The sequence below is a fragment of the Perognathus longimembris genome, chromosome 23 (assembly GCF_023159225.1).
Source record: "Perognathus longimembris pacificus isolate PPM17 chromosome 23, ASM2315922v1, whole genome shotgun sequence".
Lineage (NCBI taxonomy): Eukaryota > Metazoa > Chordata > Mammalia > Rodentia > Heteromyidae > Perognathus > Perognathus longimembris.
The window spans coordinates 6,274,016-6,296,070 of record NC_063183.1 but is presented as its reverse complement, the minus strand read 5'-3'; the positions used below and the strand labels follow the sequence as shown (position 1 = coordinate 6,296,070).

Here is a 22,055-nt window from a genome sequence, read left to right as displayed (position 1 = left end):
GGGTCCGCGTGGCGGGGCGCGCGCGCACTCGGGCCTGGTGACTCCAGAGTCTCCCGGGCTGCAGCCGCCAGGCGGGAGGGGCGGGGCTCTTTCCTGGGGGCTCCGCCCCTCTTGGCCTGGCGTTCCTATCGCGCCTGCGCGCTCCCGCCCGGTCTCCATCTTGGAATTGGGAGGAAGAGGGAGAGGGAGACCGGGACGAGACCGGGGCTCTGGTGCGGAGAGAGGCTGAGACGGAGAGGAGGAGAGGGAGAGAGGGCGCGGAGACAGTCGGCAGCTCCTTAGCTACAGTCTCCCAGCTGTCCTCGAGAGCGAGGAGGAGGAAGGACGGAGGCCAGGGCGGGAGCGGGGGCTGTCACTCTCGGACCCCGGCGTGAGAGGGGCCGTGCGGCCGGACGTCCTCGGGGTGGGCCCCCTGTCGGTGGCCGGAGACCCGGGGCTCGGGCTCCTGGGTTCCACATTTCCGGGCTTCGCCCCACGCTTCTCAAATACCCAGGTATCAGCCCTCCTATTCCAGATATCAGGGACTCAGGTCCCGATCTCTCCAAACCTGGGTGTCTGTTTTATAGAATTTAAAGTATCTGGGGTTCAGGCCCCTGCGTGCACCAGTATCCGGGGTTCATTCCCCAGGCCTCCAGATACCGGATTCGTTTTCTCCGTGTGTAAAGATACGGGGTTCAGACCCCACATCAGAAATCCGGGATTCAGCAACTCTCGCCCTCGACTTGGGGGAGGACTGGACCGCGAGGTCAGATCAGGTTGTCACCCCCTCCCCACAAGGGGCGGCTTCCCGGGCCCGCCCCTCAGGAAGGGCGAAAGCCGAGGAAGAGGTGGCAAGGGGAAAGGTCTCCTTGCCCCTCTCCCTGCTTGGCAGAGCCGCTGGAGGACTCCAGGCGGAAGCGGCGGCGCTGGGGCACCATAGTGACCCCTACCAGGTGAGACACGGGGTGCAGGGGCGCGGGTCCCTGTGTCTGGCATAGAAGAAACAGACCTTCTTTCTGAGAGGCTGGGCCTGGGCAGGCCCTCTCTTCAGGATGGGGAACCCCAGCTGGGCCCTTGGTCAGCTTCTGGCCAGCTTTGCCTTGTGTTGCCACCCTCTTCCCCTTCCTCTTCCCTTCATTGTGTCTGGTTGATGGGGGACCTCAGGTGACAAGGTCTCTGATGTCATACCCTAGGGTACTTGAGTTAATCTCATGGGTTGTACCTTTCTGGTCTTCTCTGTTAACTTTGCCCCTCACAGCCACCTCTTCTTCATGATTATATTCCTTTTTCCTGACTGCTCTGGGGTGTTGGTTCACATGCCTCTGATTCCCATGGTGTGTCTGCTTATCTGCTTTTCAGGCCTGATTTGGTTGGATGTCTTGTCCTTGCAAGGAAGGGTGTGTGTATGAATGAATGTGAGAATGAATGTTTTCACCTGGCCACAATTAACCTTGCTTCCTGCCCGTTGCTGATGAACATTTCATACATTTGTCAAGTGATCTCCCTTTATAAATTACTTTTCATCCCTTCTCTTATGCCTCACACATCCCATTCACCCTGTGAAAGCTCTTGTATTGCTGTCTTCCCATTTTACAGTTGAGAACGTTGAGGCCCAGAGAGGTTGCCCAAGGTCACACAGCTGAATCGGAATTTAAAACTAAGTCCTCAACTAGGTCTTTCCCTTGATCCACACTTGTATCTGGCCTTGGTTTTCTTTTTTTTTTTTTTTCCCCCCCAAGCTTGAGTTTAGCCAGAGGTCCACAGGAAGATGAGTTGGGATGAAGGTTGAAAATGGGGGTGTGATGAAATTCCTTTCTAGGAGGGCCATATATTAAGGGGCTTTTCCTGATAGGATCCTGTGGCTCCTGCCTCTCTTTCATGCATTTTCCGTCTAACATGACCTTCATTTTTACTACCATCTCCGACTTTGGTCTGGGTTTCTGAAAGGGCTGGTCCTTCTGACAAATGATGACCATAGTGGCCTCTCTTGACAGTTAAAGCTTAGCTGTTGGGGTAGGATGATTCTCCAAAGCATTAAGCCTATGGCAACCCTAGAGGCAGAAAAGGAAAAAAAAAATTCATATGTTGAGTGTCTGCATAGTGTTTCAGTGAGCTCTCATGGGTCCCATACTACAATAAACCATGTAACCCGAGAAAACCAAGAAGTGAAAGGAAGTTACCTAAAGCTGTTGATGTATGGTGCAAATGGAATATGCTGGTAGGGCAGCTCAATGATAAGGACCGATTTCTCATCAGAGACAAGGATAAGAACATTGATTTTAAGACATGGTTTTGTTTTAGCACAGACCTTGGTAATTGTTCAAATATTGTTGTTTTTATGAGGAAGAGAACCTGTGTGCCAATGGCTGGCACTCTTTTTATGTGGTCTGGGATCCTGGCAGCCATGGGGTTTGTGCGCTAGTAAAGAGGTCAGGGAGATTGCCTTGGCAGGTTGTGAGCACCTGCTTTTGTGTGTAGGTGTGTAATGGAGGTGAAGAGTGCTCAGGCTCCTATGTTGGCTGATGGGGGTCTTGAGCAGCCGGCTGCTATTATGGGCTGAGCTGAGGACAAGCAATCTCCTCAGCTTTTCTGAGCCTTCTTGCCCCCCCTGGGCTACAGAACAGTCAAATCCGCCTTGCCCTTCAGCTTCAAGTTGGGCTGAAGAGACAACATTAACAACACAACAGGAAACAGTGCACAACCAAATATAATTACCTGCTAAAAATTGTTGGGTGCTTTTAGGTAGCTAGAACTTTTCCTTGGGAGTCCAGCTCTGCTGAAGGAACCTTTGTGCTTAGCCAGGACTCTCTCCTGGAATCCCCTTGAGAGACTGGTTCTGATAACCAACAGCAACTTTTTCTTGGTATTTGGCTGATCAGGGAACACCTTCCAAGACCTAGTCAAGGGAGGCTTCCTGTAGGAAGGGACTGAATTGGAATGATACTGACAGTAGTACTAAGCAATGAGGCCTTAGTGAAGAGAAGGTCCTCCCTGGTCTCTGACCTTAGAGAAAGTCTGTGTGTGTGCATGTGCATGTACTAGAGTTAAATCCAGGGCCTGGGTGTTGTCCCTTAGCTTTTTCGCCCAAGGCTGGTGCTCTACCACTTGAACTATAGTTCTACTTCTAGGTATTTGATGGTTAATTGAGATAAGGGTCTCATAGGCTTTCCTGCCTGGGCTGGCTTCGAACTTTGATCCTCAAATCTCCACTTCCTAAGTGGTTAGGATTGGAGGTTTGATCCTGTAGTCCTTTTTCCCTCTGCCCCTCAGCTATTCATTTGATAAATGCTGATCCTGATCCTAGCCCTACCCTGCTGGTTTCATAAGGCTGTTCTGATGAAAGCCTGGTGGTGGTGAGACAGCTTTGGGCAAATTACTTATCCTTTCTAAGCTTGTGTTCCTCACTGGTGAAATAGGGGTAAAGAGAGTACCCCATAAGATGAGATGAGCATCCAGTGAGGTACTACCCCTGCTCAACTAATGCTGTTCATACCACAAACATCCAGTGCCTGTATGTGCTGCTTATGCAATTGGCCTGGACAAGTAAGGCATCCTAGATCACAGAGATGCCCTCAGAGTCTGATGCCACTTCCATCCCTGGCCTTCCCATTCTACATCTCCCTGCCACAGTGTCCCTATCCTTTGTGAGAGTGAGTCTCCTGGTTCTTCTGGGCCAGTACCCACTTATAACAATGGCCGGATTTCCACTACCTCCGGCCTAGCTGTTTCCTGTTCTAGGGTGTGAAAGGTCGAAGGAGGAGGGGGCCTCAGCATCGGGGGGACAGGAAGGTGCCTGGAAATTGTTGGGAGTATGGGACTTGTGGGATAGGACATGTGGGGATCTGGAAGGAAAACAGGTTATAAGGAAATGTGAACTTGTGGAGGGGGTGGGGAAGATGCTTGACTTCCCAATATCTTCCTAGCAATGTTAGGGACTCCAGGGCCGGCGGCCCCCGTGATCTGGTTGCCAAGGCAACTTCATTTTTTCAGAGCATTGACGTTGCTCCTGATCTCCCCCTGTCCTTTCTCAGCACTTGCCTCCCCCTCATCAGAATGAGGGGGAGGAGAAGTCAGGAACTGGAGGGGACGCTTCCTTCCCTGTGGGTCCTACCCTAAATCGAAGACTCACCTTTCTTTCCCAGGTTAGGCCCTACTCTCAGGGCCCCCAGGGGCCACCATGCCAGCTGGGGGCCGGGCTGGGAGCCTGAAGGACCCTGATGTGGCTGAGCTCTTCTTCAAGGATGACCCTGAAAAGCTCTTCTCTGACCTCCGGGAAATTGGCCATGGCAGCTTTGGAGCTGTGTATTTTGTGAGTTGGGGCTTAGGAAGTAATGATAGGGACGCTTTACCCTGTGAAGCCATTCTACCATACCAGCCTTTGCTGTCTCCTACTGGGTCAGCAAATCTCCCCCTGCCCGGTGTTGAGGGAGAGGAAGAGGCATCACCGCACTCTGATCTGGTCTTCTAGGCCCGAGATGTTCGCAATAGCGAGGTGGTGGCCATCAAGAAGATGTCCTACAGTGGGAAGCAATCAAATGAGGTGAGTCAAGCTCCCTAAGAAGGAAGAGGGCCTCAGTCCCAAGATGCAGGCTGTGTAACACCTTTCCACTCTGACTTTCTAGAAATGGCAGGACATCATCAAGGAGGTGCGGTTCTTGCAGAAGCTCCGACATCCCAATACCATTCAGTACCGGGGCTGTTACCTGAGGGAGCACACGGCTTGGGTGAGCTGTCCCCCCCTCCTTAGGCCCATTTTGTCCTGGCCCAATTTCTTAAGTGGGCCTTGTTTAAGGTGCCATTGTGGGATCTTAGTAAAGAGGAAGTCTCTTCTGATTGCTGTAACCCTCAGTCAAACCAAGAGCAACAGGGTCGGTCTAGGAGGAGAGAGACCTTGGCTACAGAGTGACATAGGTAGCAGATGAAGAGGGCATGTGGTCTGGGAGAGGGGAAGAGTGAATGGAGGGTTAAAGGGATTCAGATGGAAGTAGTAGGGAGAACTTGGGCTTTGTCTAGCCAGGGACTCTCCTACCACCTCCTGGTTTTCTCCAGTTGCCCTTCCTCCCTGTCAGGACTTCTGGGGCATCACCTGAGTGAAGGGATAGACCAGGAAGCTCTGTTTTGAGTATCTTCCCATGGAAGCTAGGCCAAGTATAGCCAGGATCTGTTGATCTCTAATGCTTGACCCTTCCATAGCTGGTGATGGAGTATTGTCTGGGCTCAGCTTCTGACCTTCTAGAAGGTAAGTGACTTGGCCGATAAGTGGGATAAGGGAACAAAGAAGCTATAAGGGAAGGGATAAAGGGACCATAATTCAGTCCCACCTATCAACCCCTTTAATTAGATACTTTTCTCTCTCCAGTGCACAAGAAGCCCCTTCAGGAAGTAGAGATCGCAGCTGTGACCCATGGGGCTCTTCAAGGCCTGGCCTACCTGCACTCCCACAACATGATCCACAGGTACCACAGTGCCATAGATGGCTGAAATAAGAGTGCTTGCTACATGTTCCTCATTTCTCTGGGCTGGAAACTGTCTTGGGTACTGCTAAAGCCCTTCCCAACTTTCTTGAGACATTTCATCTCTGTACTTTGCCTCCATTAGGGATGTGAAGGCTGGAAACATCTTGCTGTCAGAGCCAGGCTTAGTGAAGCTGGGGGACTTCGGCTCCGCATCCATCATGGCACCTGCCAACTCCTTCGTGGGCACCCCATACTGGTGAGGGAGAGTGGTGGTGGATGGAAAGAGCTCCGGGATGACAGGAGTAGGAGTTGTGGAGTCTGAGACAGTGGTGATTCACCTCTTTGCTCCCATTCTCTCAGGATGGCTCCAGAGGTGATCTTGGCCATGGACGAGGGGCAGTACGATGGCAAAGTGGACGTTTGGTCCTTGGGGATAACTTGCATTGAGCTGGGTAAGGATGGTCTCCTCTTTACTCCCTCCTCTTTCTTCTCCATTCTTTTCCATTCCTGTCCTTATCCCATCCCATTCCATCCTCCTAGGATGGCATCCCAGACCTCCAAACTCCTGTCCATTTTGACCACCCTGGAGCTCTGATGACAAAGCACCTGTCAAGTCCTGCCAACTCTTAGATTCATAGGTTTTATAATGGCTTTCTGTCTACTACCTTACTTCTAAGTCTCTTTTGAGTGTCTTTCTTCTAGTATTCCTTTTCCCAAAAAGACTTCCTTCAAACATGTGCTGGTTTGAAGGCCACTGGATACCCTCAGCTGCCTAGTCATTTACTTGTGGCCATCTTGTCCAGTTAGCACCTTTAACTTGGTGCTGTCACCCCCCCTCACTTCAGTGTTAGAAAATAGCACCTTGCTCGTGCTAAGTAAGTGCTCTGCTACAGAACTATTACCTCTAGGCCTGACTTAATGTTACTTGTTTATCCTTATTTAATCTTCCTTTTAGGGTAGAAGTTGCTTGAGAGCAGGTCTAGATTCTTTCATCATCTTCATAATGCTTAGCAAGTTTTTTTGCTCCTGTTTGGCACTTAATAAGCACTACTTGATAACTGAATATGTGCTTCCTTGTGCTTTTTTTGGTGCATTCTGTTTTCTTTTATCTCTATCTACTTGTATCAGAGAGGGTAGATGCTACACTGAGGATGGAACTAATGGAAACTCAGTATAATTGTATGAATTGTTCAGTCATGCTGTTCCTAATTTAGACTTGGGGATTTGAATCCTTGCTAAGTTCCATTCTGGTCTGTTCTGTGCACCTGCCATCTTTTACCAACCTGCTGACCTTCCCACAGCGGAGCGGAAGCCACCACTGTTTAACATGAACGCGATGAGTGCCTTATACCACATTGCACAGAATGAGTCCCCCGCACTCCAGTCAGGACACTGGTGAGGACCGGGGTATCTGGAACTGTGGTAGACCATGGAATCAAACTGCCTCCCTCTTACTTGTTCCTCCTGTCCCCAACCCTCTGTGACTTCTAGGTCTGAGTACTTCCGGAATTTTGTCGATTCCTGCCTTCAGAAAATCCCTCAAGATAGACCAACCTCAGAGGTTCTTCTGAAGGTGAGGGATTGCAGGCTCACATTCCCCTAAAACTGCATATTGGTGGAGCCCAAGAAACCCTCCCCATAGCCCTCTACCAGGAGCTTAATTCACAAATTTCCACCCCATTCTTGATGCTAAGCAATAATTTCGCCCATATCGAATTGCTAGCTAGAGCTTTTGATTAGCATGAGATAATCAGGTATGCCACACTCATCTAATGTAATTCAAGCCCCCAAATCGTGGTGTCCTATCATGGGTAAATGTATGATTTTCCTTGGTGTTTTGATTTTGTTTTTGGCACTTCTGAGGTTTGAATTCTGCTTCATGCTTGCTAGGCTGGTGTTCTACCACTTTAGACACAACCCTGTGTCTCCTGAGATGGTTTTGAAGGGTCCATAAGAATCTCTAGTTGGAACTGACCTAAACATTCTAGTTTGACTTGTTTGATAGTTCTGGGATAGCTTATGAGGCCCAGAGAGAGCCAAGATCGTGTGTGTGTGTGTGTGTGTGTGTGTGTGTGTGTGTGTGTGTGCACGTGCCAATCCTGGCACTTGTTTTTTGTTGTTGTTTTGTGCCAATCCTGGGGCTTGAACTCAGTCAGGGCCTGGGCACTGTCCCTAACCTTTTTTTGTTCAAGGCTAGCACTCTACCACTCGAGCTGCGAGTCTCATGAGCTTTCCTGCCCAGGCTGGCTTTGACCCATGATTCTCAGATCTCAGCCTCCTGAGTAGCTAGGATTACAGGTGTGAGCCACTGGTGCCCAGCATGAACCACTAGCACTTATTACATAACACTTGGCTAGTGGAACTAGACTAGAATTCAGATCTCCTGACTGACTTTGCCTTCAGACTTGTCTTCCCCCCCCCCCCCCCCCAGTTGTGGGGCTTGACCTCAGGGCCTGAGCTCTCCCTGGCTTGGCTTCCTTTTGCTCAAGGCTAGCACTCTACCACTTGAGCCACAGGGCCACTTCCAGCCTTTTCTGTTTATGTGGTACTAAAGAATTGAACCCAGGGCTTCATGCATGCTAGGCAAACACTCTACCACTGAGCTACATTCCCAGCCCCTCAGCCATATCTGCATAACAAGAGACTGTCTAAAGAGTGGCAACTGGGTGGTGGGAAAATGTTTGTAGGAGGAGGGTTTAAGACAAGGATAGTATCCCCCATGATGGGTTTGGGGCTCGTAAAATGTTTCAGGCCAGCTAGAATACCCTGAGCCTTGGACTGGAATGGGTTGATGGCTGGGGGGTTGCAGTAAGCCTCAATGTTCTCTTTCCCTAGCACCGTTTTGTGCTCCGGGAAAGGCCACCCACAGTCATCATGGACCTGATCCAGAGAACCAAGGATGCTGTACGGGAGCTGGACAACCTGCAGTACCGCAAGATGAAAAAGATTCTATTCCAAGAGGCCCCCAATGGTCCTGGTGCTGAGGCACCAGAGGAGGAGGAGGTGACCCAGCTGACCCTGCCACCTTTCCCACTTCCCCCACCCACCCCCTACTTCTGCATACCTTCTGACTGCTTGTGCTGCCTCCATGCACACACTCCTTGTCCTTCCCCTTCCTTACCCAACAGACCACGCCCTGTTCACAGGAGACCGAGCCCTACATGCACCGGGCAGGGACACTGACCAGTCTGGAGAGTAGTCACTCAGTGCCCAGCATGTCCATCAGTGCTTCCAGCCAGAGCAGCTCAGTCAACAGCCTAGCAGATGCCTCGGACAATGAAGAAGAGGAGGAGGAAGAAGAGGAGGAGGAGGAGGAAGAAGGCCCTGAAGCCCGAGAGATGGCCATGATGCAGGAGGGCGAGCACACAGTCACTTCCCACAGCTCCATAATTCACCGCCTGCCGGTATGTGGCTCACCCTGAGCAGGCCTGACAGTTTAGCAGCCCAGCTGGAACTGTCCTCAGGAACTACCTGAGGAACATGATTATTCCTCTTCTAGTAACTCCCTTTGGGCTCAATGGCCAAGACTCGGGTATTCCTTTCTCCTTCTCTTCTAGGGTTCTGACAACCTATATGATGATCCCTACCAGCCAGAGATAACTCCGGGCCCAATCCAGCCACCTGCAGCCCCAGCTCCCACTTCTACCACTTCTTCTGCCCGCCGCCGGGCATACTGCCGCAACCGGGACCACTTTGCCACCATCCGTACTGCCTCTCTGGTGAGTGGAGCCGTCCATACTCCCCCCCTGCTCACCACCTTCTCTGACTTTCCTGGATGCTCCAGACTGTCTTTAAGTCCTCAAGTGACTCTCTTCCTGAGCATATGATTTAACTAGATTCTGTTCCCATTTGTTGCTTTCTCTATCTAGCTTTCTCCTCTCCTTGACTCTCTGCTCCCTTTTCCCAGCAGACTTTTGTCACATTGTCCAATCTTGGAATTATAATGTGGCAACTTTTTAATCCATTTTCACAAGCTGTCAGAAATAACAGTTCCCAGGGGCTTCTCAGGCTCCTCTGGCTAGTCAGGTGCTCTGCGCCCCTGGATGGGCGTGTGCAGCCCATTGTTGTCCTTCATGGCACCGGCAGTCCTACTGGATTTAAGCGACAGAGGGCAGAATGGGGTTCAGTGGTATGCTTCATTTTTTCAGCCACCCTGGGAGAATCTTGCCCAGGTGCTTTGGTGAGTCCTATATCCTGAAGACAGTATTTTAGTCCTCTCCTCAAATTAAGTCATTGCTATCTTTTTCTCTGTCCACAGGAAAAAAGTGTTAAGTTCTTCATAAGGCATAGCTATTAATAAACATTTCATAAGGCTTTTAATAAACCTTTAAGGTCACAGTCTCACTTGGCTGCATTTGAGTGCCAGCAGTCCCTGTAATGGCCACCGAGTAGGTCTGTCGTGTTCCTGTATCCTCTGTCTGAGATGAGGGTTCCATGAGGCCAACTCTTCAGTTGTCATGGTGCTTGGTGCTCTGTGGTGCTCTGCAGAGAGGTCTTCGGCTTCCAAGACCTTGGCCACCTGGACTAGCTTAAGAGCTAGTGATAGCAATGCCAAGTGGGACCAGCGATCACCCTTGGGTGAGGACCAGACCTAGTGCTCTTTCTCCAGCATCCATCTTGCTTAGGTCTTGGGGTGTGATGTGTCCTCCGTGTTTGTTGATGGTAAAGGACACAGCACTTGAGTTTAGAGTGTCGATGTCCATACTCTTCTGTGTGTGCATCAAGCTTCTGAGCAGTGCCTATGTGCTTGTGTTGCCCATGGAACTGATGAGGGAAGGAATGCTAAAGGGAGTCACATGGGAGGAAGTGGCAGAGCTGGGATCTGAACTCAGGTCTGTCTGTTCACTCTTGAACTAATTTGAATTATTTCTACTTTTGTGCCAGGCCCTGTGCTTGTCACCTTTTTTCTTCTCATTGGATCACACCAACCCACAAAGTAAGATAATATCTCTATTCTCTCTGAGGAAACAGGCTCAGAGAGAGAGGTTAAGTGTGGGGAAGGTACAGAATGAGAATGAAACCATGAGTCTGAAATCTGTGTTCTTCCCCATGGAGCACCAAGTTGATCAATCCATGTGTATAAAACGGGGCCAGCGTTGAGTTCGTTTGGATCCCTTCTCCACCCTAGGTTAGCCGGCAGATCCAGGAGCATGAGCAGGATTCAGCCCTGCGGGAGCAGCTAAGTGGCTATAAGCGGATGCGGCGACAGCACCAGAAGCAGCTTCTGGCCTTGGAGTCAAGGTTGAGGGGTGAACGTGAGGAGCACAGTGCACGGCTGCAGCGGGAACTTGAGGCACAGCGGGCTGGCTTTGGGGCTGAAGCCGAAAAACTGGCCCGGCGACACCAGGCCATTGGTGAGAAGGAAGCACGAGCTGCCCAGGCAGAGGAGCGAAAGTTCCAGCAACATATTCTTGGGCAGCAGAAAAAAGAGCTGGCTGCCCTTCTGGAAGCACAGAAGCGAACCTATAAGCTTCGAAAGGAGCAACTGAAGGAGGTGGGCTAGAGCCACTGTAGTGGGGGGAGAGCTGAGGATGGGCTACAAGGTCCTGACCCTGTTCCCCACTGCCCTGCCCAGGAACTGCAGGAGAACCCGAGCACACCCAAGCGGGAGAAGGCAGAGTGGCTGCTGCGGCAGAAGGAGCAACTGCAGCAATGCCAGGCAGAGGAGGAGGCAGGGCTGCTGCGGCGCCAGCGCCAGTATTTCGAGCTGCAGTGTCGCCAGTATAAGCGCAAGATGCTGCTGGCCCGTCATAGCCTGGACCAGGACCTGCTGCGAGAGGTAGGCTGCCCCACCCATTGTTAGTCAAGTATTCCAGCATCTCTCCTCTCTCATTTGCCTCCCTCAAGTTTTCTTTCTGCCTTTCCTGAGTGATATTGTGATTCAGGTTCTCTTTAATACTCCTCTTGCTTCCCATCCTAACTGGGCCCTGCGAGAAGGTCCTTAGGCCTCTGTTCCCAGGCCAGCTGTCTTTCACCCCACTATGAGCTCCCCCTGCCAAGGAGTCTGGGATTTTTCGTGCCTTGATATCAGTAAGGCTCCTTGACCCAGGCCCTGGGCCCTGCCTGCCTCCCTTCTGCTTCAGGACTTGAACAAGAAACAGACACAGAAGGACTTGGAGTGTGCTTTGCTGCTGAGGCAGCATGAGGCCACTCGGGAGCTGGAGCTTCGGCAGCTCCAGGCTGTCCAGCGCACACGAGCCGAACTCACCCGCCTCCAGCACCAGACGGAGCTGGGCAACCAGCTGGAGTACAACAAGCGACGTGAACAAGAGTTACGGCAGAAGCATGCGGCCCAGGTTCGCCAGCAGCCCAAGAGCCTCAAAGTACGTGCAGGCCAGCGCCCCCCAGAACTCCCCATTACTGGCATTCTGAGACCACCCAGCACAGGCACTCCTAGTGAAGAGCCACCCTGCTCCTCTAGCCAGGAGACAGTCCTGGACCAAAGGGTGCTGGGAAAGGAGGAGGAAGCAGTGTCAGAGAGGATTCTGGGAAAGGAAGGGATCACCTTGGAGCCAGAGGAGCAGAGGATTTTGGGGGAAGAGTCAGGAACCCTTAGTCTCAGCTCAGAAAAACATAGGAATTTGGCTAAGGAGGAAGATTGGGATCAACCTGAGGAGATAGAGTCGCTTAGAGTCCCATTGCTGGCACCTGAGGAAAGAAGCATTGCTGGCGAGGAGGAGGCTGGGGCGTGGAGGCTGTGGGGAAAGGAGGGTGGACACTTTCTGTATGAGGAGTTGGATCTCTGTTGGCTCCAGGGTCCAGCACTGACTCCAGTGCCAGAGGAGGAGGAGGAGGAGGAAGGGGCTCCAATTGGAACCCCTAGGGATCCTGGAGATGGCTGCCCCTCCCCAGACATCCCTCCAGAGCCACCTCCACCACATCTAAGGCCTGGCCCTGCTAGCCAGCTCCCTGGACTCTTGTCTCATGGCCTCCTCGCTGGCCTCTCCTTTGCAGTAGGGTCTTCCTCTGGTCTCCTGCCCCTATTACTTCTGCTGCTGCTCCCACTGCTGGCAGCCCAGGGCGGGGGTGGCCTGCAGGCAGCACTGCTAGCCCTTGAAGTGGGCTTGGTAGGCCTGGGGGCCTCCTACTTACTCCTTTGTACAGCTCTGCACCTGCCCCCCAGCCTGTTTCTGTTTTTGGCACAGAGCAGTGCACTAGGGGCTGTCCTGAGTCTGAGCTGGCGCCGAGGCCTTATGGGTGTGCCTCTGGGGCTTGGGGCAGCCTGGCTCCTGGCTTGGCCAGGTCTGGCTCTACCCCTGGCAGCTATGGCAGCTGGGGGCAAATGGGTGCGGCAGCAGGGCCCCTGGATCCGCCGGAGCATATCTCGACTGTGGTTGCGGGTTCTGCTGCGCCTATCACCCAAGGCCTTCCAGGCCCTACAGGGCTTTGGGGCTGTAGGGGACCGGGGCCTATTTGCACTCTACCCCAAGACCAACAAAGACGGCTTCCGTAGCCGCTTGCCTGTTCCTGGACCTCGGAGGGGTAAACCTCCCACTGCTCGGCACCCATTAGCCTTGTTGTCGAGGGTTTGGGCCTTGTGCAAGGGCTGGAACTGGCGCCTGGCACGGGCCAGCCAAGGTTTAGCCTCCCATTTGCCCCCCTGGGCCATCCACACACTGGCCAGCTGGGGCTTGCTTCGTGGTGAAAGGCCCAGTCGGATTCCTCGGCTGCTCCCACGCAGCCAGCGTAGACTTGGGCCTCCCGCCTCCCGCCAGCCACCACCAGGGGCCTTAGCTGGGCGGAGATCCCGGACTCGCCAGTTCCGGGCCCTGCCTCCCTGGAGGTAACCAATTCCCATCTTTCCTGCCCAAATCTAGAGCAGCGAGCACTTTATCTCCCAGACTCAGTGATGGTTTTTTTCAGTCCCCAAGTCCTCTCCTTCCTTCCACCCTTCCTCCCTCAGCATGCTCCCCCCCACCCCTAGCCCAGCCTTTGGGGCCTTTAGACAGACAGCCTCCTCCACCATAGAGTCCACAAGTCACACTTTGTGTTCTCCTGACCCCTAAGTTATTGCTGTTCTCCCACTGTGTGTGTGTTCATCCTCACCCTCATCGACTCAGGCCTGGGGCCAGGGGGGTGGGGTGGGAAAAATATTACAGTTTTTTTTTTTCTCCTCTTTGATTTTGTTTTTCTGTCTCCCTTCCAACCTGTCCCCCTCCCCCCTACCAAAAAAAAAGAAAAAAAAGAAAGAAAAGAAAAATATAAACATAAATAAAATATCTGAGCGGAACTATACCTTTGGCCCAGGCTGCCTCTGTCTGCTTTGTCTTGCCGCCTAGCCTTCCTGGTTTGCCCCCGATCTGGACCCTTGGCCCCCAGCTTCATGACTTCTTCACCCCATCTGCGTTATCTCAATCCCTTTCACTCCTCAACCTCATTCTCTGCCTTCATAGCTTCATCACACCATGACCACTACCAGCGCTGGGCTGTGGGCCCCTACAGAGCTGCCCCAGAGCTGCCTGGTCCCATCCCTTCCCTATTTGTGGGTCCCTTCCAGAGAGCCCTTAGGGCTCAAGTCCTTTGGTCTCTTCGTCCTCAGTCTTTTCCCCAGCCCATTGCGTACTGGGTTCCCTTCTGTTCGGGGGCTGCAGCTCTTCCCTATATCAGGCATTAGCCCAGAGGGTTGGGGGATGTGGGACCCTCCACAGTTGAGGGTGGTGGGCTGGGGGCCAGTCAGAGTGTGGGCTGTGGGAGGGATTGGTTGTGGGCATGGAGTGGGAGCTGAGTTCCTAGGGCCAGGCTGGAATGTGGATCTGGTCCACATGGCAGATGCTGCCTGTTGAACATGTCAGGCCCTTTCTGGCCACCTCCTTTGCCCCTTTTCCCTCTGTGGCCCGAAGTGGGCAAACCTTTCTTATCCGTTTCTCAGCTCGGTGCTTTTCCTTCCCTGCCTTCTGCCTGAGGTTCTAGACCTGGGCCTTCCTCCCTCCTTAGTTGTGCTGCCTTCTGTGGGTGTTCTGTGTGACTCAGTCTTCTCACTTAGTCCTTTGCACATTCTTGTGTTTGCTCACATGCTTCTCCTATCTGGAGGTCATATTTTTTCCCTTGTTACGTGGTCAAAGCTTCTGTGTTCTCAGTCCTCTAAAGATTTTCAGTACCCTGTCCATGGATTCTGATATTCCTTCCCATGGCATTCCACCACTCTGGATATGGCCTTGGGATCTGTCTCGTTTTCTTTGCATCTCTTGCCCATCAAGACCTTCCTTATCTGTCTCAACACCATCCCACCTTTCCATGTCTGTCTGTATACAGCTCCCCCCGCCCCCTCTGTCTAACATGTTTTCTGTTTCTCTCCCTCTCCCTGTCTCTGCTTCTGTCTCCTTCCTCCTCTTCTCTCCCTTTCCCCTGGTTGTTCCTTCTCTTCCTCTTCCTCTCCCCTGCCCCCATTTCCCCTTGATCCATCCGCTGCACAGTCAAAGGAGCTGCAGATCAAGAAGCAGTTCCAGGAGACGTGTAAGATCCAGACCCGGCAGTACAAGGCTCTGCGGGCACACTTGCTGGAGACCACACCCAAAGCTCAGCACAAGAGCCTCCTTAAACGGCTCAAGGAAGAACAGACGCGAAAGCTAGCGATCTTGGCAGAGCAGTATGACCAGTCCATCTCCGAGATGCTCAGCTCGCAGGCGGTGAGGCCTGGGGACCTGAGAGGGAAACAGTGGAGGTTGGCCTCTGTATTTCCAGCTTAGTTACGGGCAATGAAAGGGGGGAGGTATGGACAAAAAGGCTGAACCTTTTTGTGCTGGAAAAACTGACTTGCTTTCACTGTTGGTATTCTCCCCAAAGGTTTTGTTATTTCATATTCCTCTCAATGGTTTTATTATTTCTTTTAGCATTTTCTTAAGGTCTTGACAAAGCCATCCTACCTACTCTACCAAGAACCACCAAGGAAAAAAGTGGCTATAATTTTTTCCTGGGCCTGAGTTAGTTTACTATGAACAGGGAGCAGATTACAGTGAGTGTGGCCCTTGGGCCCATTTACTCAAGACTTCAGGAGATTTGGAAGGTTGCTGTTCTAAAAACTGACCACATACATCACTGGAGTGGGCAGCTTAAAACGTACATGGAATGTAAGCGGTCAGAGGGCCCCATTCTCACCCAGTTCCACCTCTCAGAGGTAACTTGCCAATGGTAACTGTTTTGTACATGTTTTCCAATGCATATTTGGAAAATTATACAATTTTAAACGCAGATGGAATTATACTTTGCATAGTACTCGCTAATCTCCTTTTTCCCCACTTAATTTTTGACTTGGTTAACATGTCAGTACGTATACCTAATTTTTTTAAGATAATATAGAATTTGGTGTTCTTATTTTGTTTTTCTGAGACAGGGTCTCACTATATAGTCCAGGCTGGCCTCAAACTCAATCCTCCTGCCTCGGCCCCCCGAGTGCTGGGGTCACCGGGTGAGCCACCAAGCCCAGTTACAATGTAGAATTTCCCTGGTATGGCTGAACCATAAACTTATTTAACCCATCCCTTATTGGTGGACATTTAGGTTGTTTCCAGCATTTTGCTATCCCAACGCTTCCGTGAACACCTCAAGCACTTGTGCAAGTATACCTGGGGGATAAATTCCTGCAAGTGTAATTGCTGTGCCACAGGGTATGATCATCTTCCATTCTGATAGACGTTGAGACCGCTGCTTCTTGCTACCTTAGGGCCCAGGCCTTACCAGGGCAGGGGAGGATAATGGGGGAAGGGGAAGAGATCCCTAAAACTGGTCCTTGCTGCCCTCCAGCTCCGGCTTGATGAGACCCAGGAGGCAGAGTTCCAGGCCCTGAGGCAGCAGCTTCAACAGGAGCTGGAGCTGCTTAATGCCTACCAGAGCAAGATCAAGATCCGCACCGAGAGCCAGCATGAGCGGGAGCTGCGGGAGCTAGAGCAGAGAGTAGCACTGAGGCGGGCACTGCTGGAGCAGCGGGTAAGGGTCTCTGCCTCTAGGGTGAGGTACAGAGGGAGGGCAGGTTCCCTGTTTCAAGACTCTCACCCCTGTTCTGGGTACCCCAGGTGGAAGAAGAGCTGCTGGCCCTGCAGACAGGGCGCTCGGAGCGAATACGGAGTTTGCTTGAGCGGCAGGCCCGTGAGATCGAGGCCTTCGATGCTGAGAGCATGAGACTGGGCTTCTCCAGTATGGCTCTGGGGGGCATCCCAGCTGAGGCTGCTGCCCAGGGCTACCCTGCCCCACCTCCTGCCCCCGCCTGGCCCTCCCGTCCTGTCCCCCGCTCAGGGGCCCACTGGAGCCACGGCCCTCCCCCACCAGGCATGCCCCCCCCAGCGTGGCGTCAGCCAGCTCTGCTGGCTCCTCCAGGTCCCCCAAACTGGCTGGGACCCCCATCACAAAGTGGGACACCCCGCGGTGGAGCTCTGCTGCTGCTAAGAAACAGCCCCCAGCCCCTGCGCCGGGCAGCCTCAGGGGGTGGTGGCAGTGAGAATGTGGGCCCACCTGCTGCTGCAGTGCCCGGGCCTCTGAGCCGGAGCACCAGCGTTGCTTCCCACATCCTCAACGGCTCCTCCCACTTCTATTCTTGAAGTGCAGGGTGGTCAGCTGAGGACAGGGCTGGGTGGGGGTGGGAGGAGCCTGGTCCTGGCAGGCTATCCGCTGGAGGCCCACCCATGGGTGGTGGGGACAGGATGCTGGCGCAGCTCCCCTCAGACCTCATCTCATGAGCTTCTTGGGGCTGGCCAGTGGCCCCACGCCAGCTTGGGCATCAGTGCTCTAAGGCTGACCAGGAGCCCAGCCTCCCCACCATGGTGCCAGGGTCTCCCTCCATAACCACCTGGGCAAGGAGGGAGCTGTGCGTGTCAAATATTCATCTGGTTCCCTGGGGGAGGGGAAGGGCGGGTCTAGATATATTATATTCAGAGAACTATACTACCCTTGCAGTGGGGCTGGGGACGACAGGGCCCCAGACCTGTGGTGTGGCAGAGCAGGCCTGGAGCCTAAGGTCGGGGAGAGTAGGTGAAAGCCGTCCTTGGGAAGGACCAAGGTGGGGTGAGGTCGGAATGCCTAGGTCTCCATTCCCCCATTGCTGTCTGACGTCCTGTGCCGTCTTGTCCTTTTTTTTTTTTTTTTTTTTTTTTTTTCCCCAATTGGGATCAGGGCTGGGGCAGGGAACAAGGGAAGGACCTTGGAAAAGGGCTGCTCCCTGGTCTGGGAGCAGTTATGGGAGCCCCCTCAGCTATGGGGCTGGCACAGAGCCCCAGGACAAGCTTTTAATAAACTGTTGGTTATTCTAACAGATCCCAAGACTCACCCTTTTTGTCAAAGGTATATATGAAAGTGTTCAATGAGTGGCAAGTGATAATGTCTTTAAAAAGTGAATTTAGCTGTGTGCTTTTGAAGCCAGACTGGGCTGCAAAGCCCATGAGAATCTTATCTCCAATTAACTACCAGAAAACTGGAAGTGGAGCTGTGGTTCAGACTAGTAAAGCGCTAGCCTGGAACAAAAAAGCTAAGGGTCAGCATCCACTCCCTGAGTTCAAGCCCTGAGAAAAACAAAAGTGAATTTAGCTGAGTGCTGGTGACTCACGCTTGTAATCCTAGTTGAGGCTACTCAGGAGGCTGAGTTCTAAGGATCATGGTTCAAAGCTAGCCTGAGCAAGAAAGCCCATAAGATTCTTATCTCCAATTAACTACCTGAAAACTGGAAGTGGAGCTGTGGTTCAGAGCAATAGAGTGCCAGCTTTGAACACAAAGAGGCCCAGGGACAGTGCCCAGGCCCTGAGTTCAAGCCCCAGGACCAGCCAAAAAAAGGAAAAAAAATGGCCAGAAATAGCCCTGTGGCTTAAATAGTAGAGTGCTGGCCTTGAGCAAAAAGAAGCATATTTTAGTGGTATCACTGCCTTCAGACCTGACTGGATCTGGGAACTCAAAGCATGTCAACCTCTTGATCTCAAGCTCCTCTACTTTTTGCTTTGGCTTCAAAGATTCTCAGAAGATCCAGTTGAAGCCCAGACTCCCAGTGTTCCCATCTTACTAGCCTCCTAGGCAGCAAGAGTTCCCTCACAGGTTTATAGGACTCTTGACTGATGAGTCAGGCCTCTCATCTGTTAAAGGCTGAGCAAGCCAGCCTTGGGCTAAATAGCCAAAGAAAGATGATAAACACTAGCTGTGCCAGATGTGCTTCACATTTTTTTCTTTTTTTTTTTTTTTGGCAGCCCTGGGGCTTGGACTTGGGGCCTGAGCACTGTCCGTGGCTTCTTTTTGCTCAAGGCTAGCACTCTGCCACTTGAGTCACAGCGCCTACTTCTGGCCATTTCTATATATGTGGTGCTGAGGAATCGAACCCAGGGCTTCATGTATACAAGGCAAGCACTCTTGCCACTAGGCCATATCCCCAGCCCATGCTTCACATTTTTAGGGCCAGTTGTTTTGATCTTCCTCTCAAATGGACATTAGTAGACATATCTAAACAGTGACCACAGAGGGGTCCACCAGTTGAGCTAGGGGAAGGTTAGGAGCCACACCCTTTGCTGATATGGCCTGGTGGAGACTAGACAACAGGGTCCAGGGATTGGGGAACCAGTGAAAAACTAGACCTGTGGCTACTGGCAGCAGTGGCTTATCTTCAGGTTCCTGGTCCCCAAAGTCCAGGGGATAAGAGTGGGGAATTAGTTCTGATGAAGTGATTACAGACATTCCTTTATTGAATGTTAAAAAATAACCCCTGTAGACACCCTGAACAGAGAACATGAAGACAAAGAGTGTACCAAGACTATTCATGGGGGCTTCAGTCTTCTCAGAAGGCTGTTCCAGCTCTGCAGGCTCAGCAGGGATGCTATGTACACTTTGAACAGGTGGCAGAAGGACCCTCCTGAAGGGCAGGGGTCGGGGGGCTCAGTCGCTCTCACCATCACTGCTGATGATGCCACGCATATGGGACCAGTCTGGGGGTGCCTGACGGGGCCGCTCCTCATCTGAGTCTAGGGTCCGACAGTATAGCTCCCCTGGAGTTGTTGCTTCTCCTGAAGGGTTCCAGGCTGTGCGTCTACGTGGCCGGCCTGGGGGCAAGGAACAGATCGGTTGGTCAGACCTTTTCCTCTCCTGGGCAGAAGGGAAACAAGACCCTCACCTGAACCACTGATGATGTTGGCCACATCCAGTGACGCCACCTCAGCTGCCTCTTCCCGCTTCTCCTTTAGTGCCCGACACTTCTCCAAGGAAGGATTGCCTATGACAGAAGCAGCTCATGAGCCTCTTCTCCCACAAAGCCCAGGCCTTCCTCTCCCAGCCTCCAGAGCACACCTCACCTTACCCTTCATGCCCAGGGCTTCCAGCTCAGCACGAAGGACATTCAGACGTTCCTTGTGTGAGCGACAGGAACCCAGAAGCTTCTTGTAGTTTCGATGGGCGCCACAGGCCCGAATGTAGCGTTTTAGCCTCATCACAGCTGGGTGGTCCTCTCCACGGCGACCAGAGCCAGCCTACCAAAGAAGGAGCAGCTGAAGGCCAAGACTGCTGGGCTAGAGTCAGGGTCCCCCTCTTGTCTCGTGGTGGCCTCCCACCCTGTCTGCACCCTCACCTTGCCACCTTTGGGCTCTGGACTTCCATCTGAAGAGGAAGAAGAGCTTCGTGTCCTGCCTTTCCTGGAGTTCTTCTTGGAAGAGCGGTTCTTTCTCTCCCCCTTGGGACTTGTCCCTACCTCACCCTCACTCTCCTCCCTCTCTGTGTCACTGTCCTCACTGTTAGCACTGCCCAATTGGGTTGTCTTTGCAGTGCCTTCAGCAGTTGCTGGCACCATGTCACTGTCTTCCTCCTCACTGCTTCCACTTCGTACTCTGTCTTTACACACAGTCCTGTCCACACCCTTTGTCTGCACTAGAGGCTCCAGATTATCCTCACTGCCAGCTGCCTCTTTCTCCTCTTCCTCACTGTCTCCCAAATCTCTCTCTGGTGTCCCTGCCCTGCTTTCCTGCTTACAGGTGCTCCCTTTCCGTGCTGAACTTTCCTTATTGGTCTTGGCTCTGGGCTTCCCAACATCCTTTCCCTCTTCTTCCTTCTTGCTGTTCTTTTTTTTCTTGGCTAGGATCTCCTCCACCTCCCTTTCACTTTGCTGGTGGCTTTTAGCTCCTCTGTGTCCCCCTGACTTCTTCACTTTCCTCTGGGCAGGTTCTTCGTCACTGTCCTCACTATCTTCCCTGGTCTGCTGCTTGGCTGAAGCCTTGCCTGCTGCCTGCCTTTTCTTGGTCCCAGGTTTCTTCCTGACCCTGCCTTCGCTGTACTCCTCACTGCTTTCTGATCCTGCCCTTGCCCTCAGGTCCCTTTGTGGTTCTTCATCACTGCTGTCAACTACTTTCTCTGAGGCTCCAGTTGGATTTTCCTCCTCCTGGGCTGGGGAGGCCAAGCAGCCTGGGCTGGAGGCTGCAGAGCTGGGCTCTGGAGAGAAGACAGGGTTAGGATAGGTTGCCTCTTCTCTTGAGATGGAGAGAAAGTCAAAAGGAAATATAGTTATCCCTCCACCTCATTCCTGGCTCCTAACTCTCCTCACCTCCTCATCTAATGCTCTGGGACATACTACATGCACTATAATGAATGCCTTTTGAGTCAGGTACAAGTGGCTCATCTCTCCTAGTTACTCACAGGAGGCTGAGATCTGAGGATTCAGGTTCAGCTGGGGAAGGATGACTTAATTGGACACTCATCTCCAACTAACACCAGAAAACCAGAAGTGGTGCTGTGGCTCAAAGTGATAGAGTGCTAGGTACAGCACTGAGGCCGTGAGTTCAATCCCCATGACCCGCAATAAATAAAGGTTTTTTGAATCTATGCTAGAGGGCACAGGCGCTGGGGGAGGTGGGAGGGAAGCTAACCTGACTCTGAATTAAAGCGAAACCTTTTTCTTGCTGGGTCACTGCAGGAGTTGGGCGACCTCTTCGACTTCTTGGGGAGGTCTAGCTTCTCTTCCCTCTTGGCAGCGCCATCTGCCTGTATGTGTGTACATAGGGCAAACACACCTTGGTTATGTCCTGCCCCGCCCCTCGGCCACAAACCTTACCTCCCGAGCCCAGGCTAGTGCCCGCACCGGCATCTGCAGGAGCTCCTTCTCCACTAGCTGCTTCAGCATCTGCTTCTCCTCGGGTTCCAAGTGGTCGCGGCCCACGTGAGCCAAGTACTTGCGCCGCACGACGGAGTGTGTGGTGGTGCTAGAGAGACAGGTGTCAAGACGCAGTCCCCGTGCCGCACGGTCCACCCAACCCCAGCTCTGCTCCCCCGGCTACCTGAGGTCGGGTCGGCCTCTGAAGAAGCTGCGCGTGAACTCCCGTATCTCATCCTCTCGCGCCATTTTGCCCCGCCTGGAATTGGCGTCTCCCGCCTTTTGGGGGGGGTGGGACGGTCTGCGCGTTAGACAGCATCTCGCGCACGCGCACCTCCGCAGCACTCCCAGGCGACGGGCCGTTGGACCTCGGTCGCGGACCCCTGGGGCTGAAGACTTTGCCGGGCAAAACTTCCTTCCCCTGGGCAGTTGGTGGACCTCGCGGGCTCTCTCCGTATTAGAACGAATCGTCTTTAAAAGTTTCGTTAGAAAGCAATTCGGCGCCGGCAACCTTTGAGTGAGACGTAATCAGCCCGCGACGCTGCCGTCCTCCATGGTCGCGTGCGCCAGCGAGACTGCTGTCA

At 52.8% G+C, this 22,055-nt stretch overlaps 2 protein-coding genes across 9 annotated transcripts; one reads left to right on the top strand and one right to left on the bottom strand.

Annotated features, from left to right (window-relative positions):
* Nucleotides 1-139: 139 nt before the first annotated feature.
* Taok2 (TAO kinase 2) lies at nucleotides 140-17,678 on the top strand. Of its 7 annotated transcripts, none has more exons than XR_007208872.1 (19): nucleotides 140-932; nucleotides 4,122-4,288; nucleotides 4,448-4,519; nucleotides 4,602-4,703; nucleotides 5,173-5,218; nucleotides 5,339-5,435; nucleotides 5,578-5,691; nucleotides 5,796-5,887; nucleotides 6,737-6,830; nucleotides 6,927-7,008; nucleotides 8,271-8,438; nucleotides 8,564-8,839; nucleotides 8,993-9,154; nucleotides 10,564-10,929; nucleotides 11,011-11,214; nucleotides 11,519-11,758; nucleotides 14,849-15,061; nucleotides 15,266-16,039; nucleotides 16,176-16,300. XR_007208872.1 is itself a non-coding variant. In XM_048333089.1 (19 exons), exons 2-19 carry the CDS (start codon nucleotides 4,157-4,159, stop codon nucleotides 16,964-16,966), a joined length of 3,147 nt encoding a protein of 1,048 aa, XP_048189046.1. In that variant the 5' UTR covers nucleotides 798-932; nucleotides 4,122-4,156; the 3' UTR covers nucleotides 16,967-17,678. The 7 variants fall into 7 exon arrangements, 6 of the variants coding, with proteins under 6 accessions (XP_048189048.1, XP_048189046.1, XP_048189045.1 ...); XM_048333089.1 differs by lacking the exon at nucleotides 15,266-16,039 and adding an exon at nucleotides 16,445-17,678 and having other exon boundaries at nucleotides 798-932; nucleotides 8,582-8,839; nucleotides 16,176-16,358; XM_048333088.1 differs by lacking the exon at nucleotides 15,266-16,039 and adding an exon at nucleotides 16,445-17,678 and having other exon boundaries at nucleotides 798-932; nucleotides 16,176-16,358.
* A 1,380-nt stretch (nucleotides 17,679-19,058) lies between these two features.
* Hirip3 (HIRA interacting protein 3) lies at nucleotides 19,059-21,834 on the bottom strand. 2 transcript variants are annotated; one of them, XM_048333092.1, is made up of 7 exons: nucleotides 21,656-21,834; nucleotides 21,460-21,580; nucleotides 21,248-21,362; nucleotides 19,960-20,813; nucleotides 19,693-19,861; nucleotides 19,510-19,608; nucleotides 19,059-19,438 (listed from the first exon to the last, which is right to left on the bottom strand). In XM_048333092.1, exons 1-7 carry the CDS (start codon nucleotides 21,718-21,720, stop codon nucleotides 19,275-19,277), a joined length of 1,587 nt encoding a protein of 528 aa, XP_048189049.1. In that variant the 5' UTR covers nucleotides 21,721-21,834; the 3' UTR covers nucleotides 19,059-19,274. The 2 variants fall into 2 exon arrangements, 1 of the variants encoding a protein (XP_048189049.1); XR_007208873.1 differs by having other exon boundaries at nucleotides 19,299-19,438; nucleotides 19,688-19,861.
* Nucleotides 21,835-22,055: the final 221 nt, after the last annotated feature.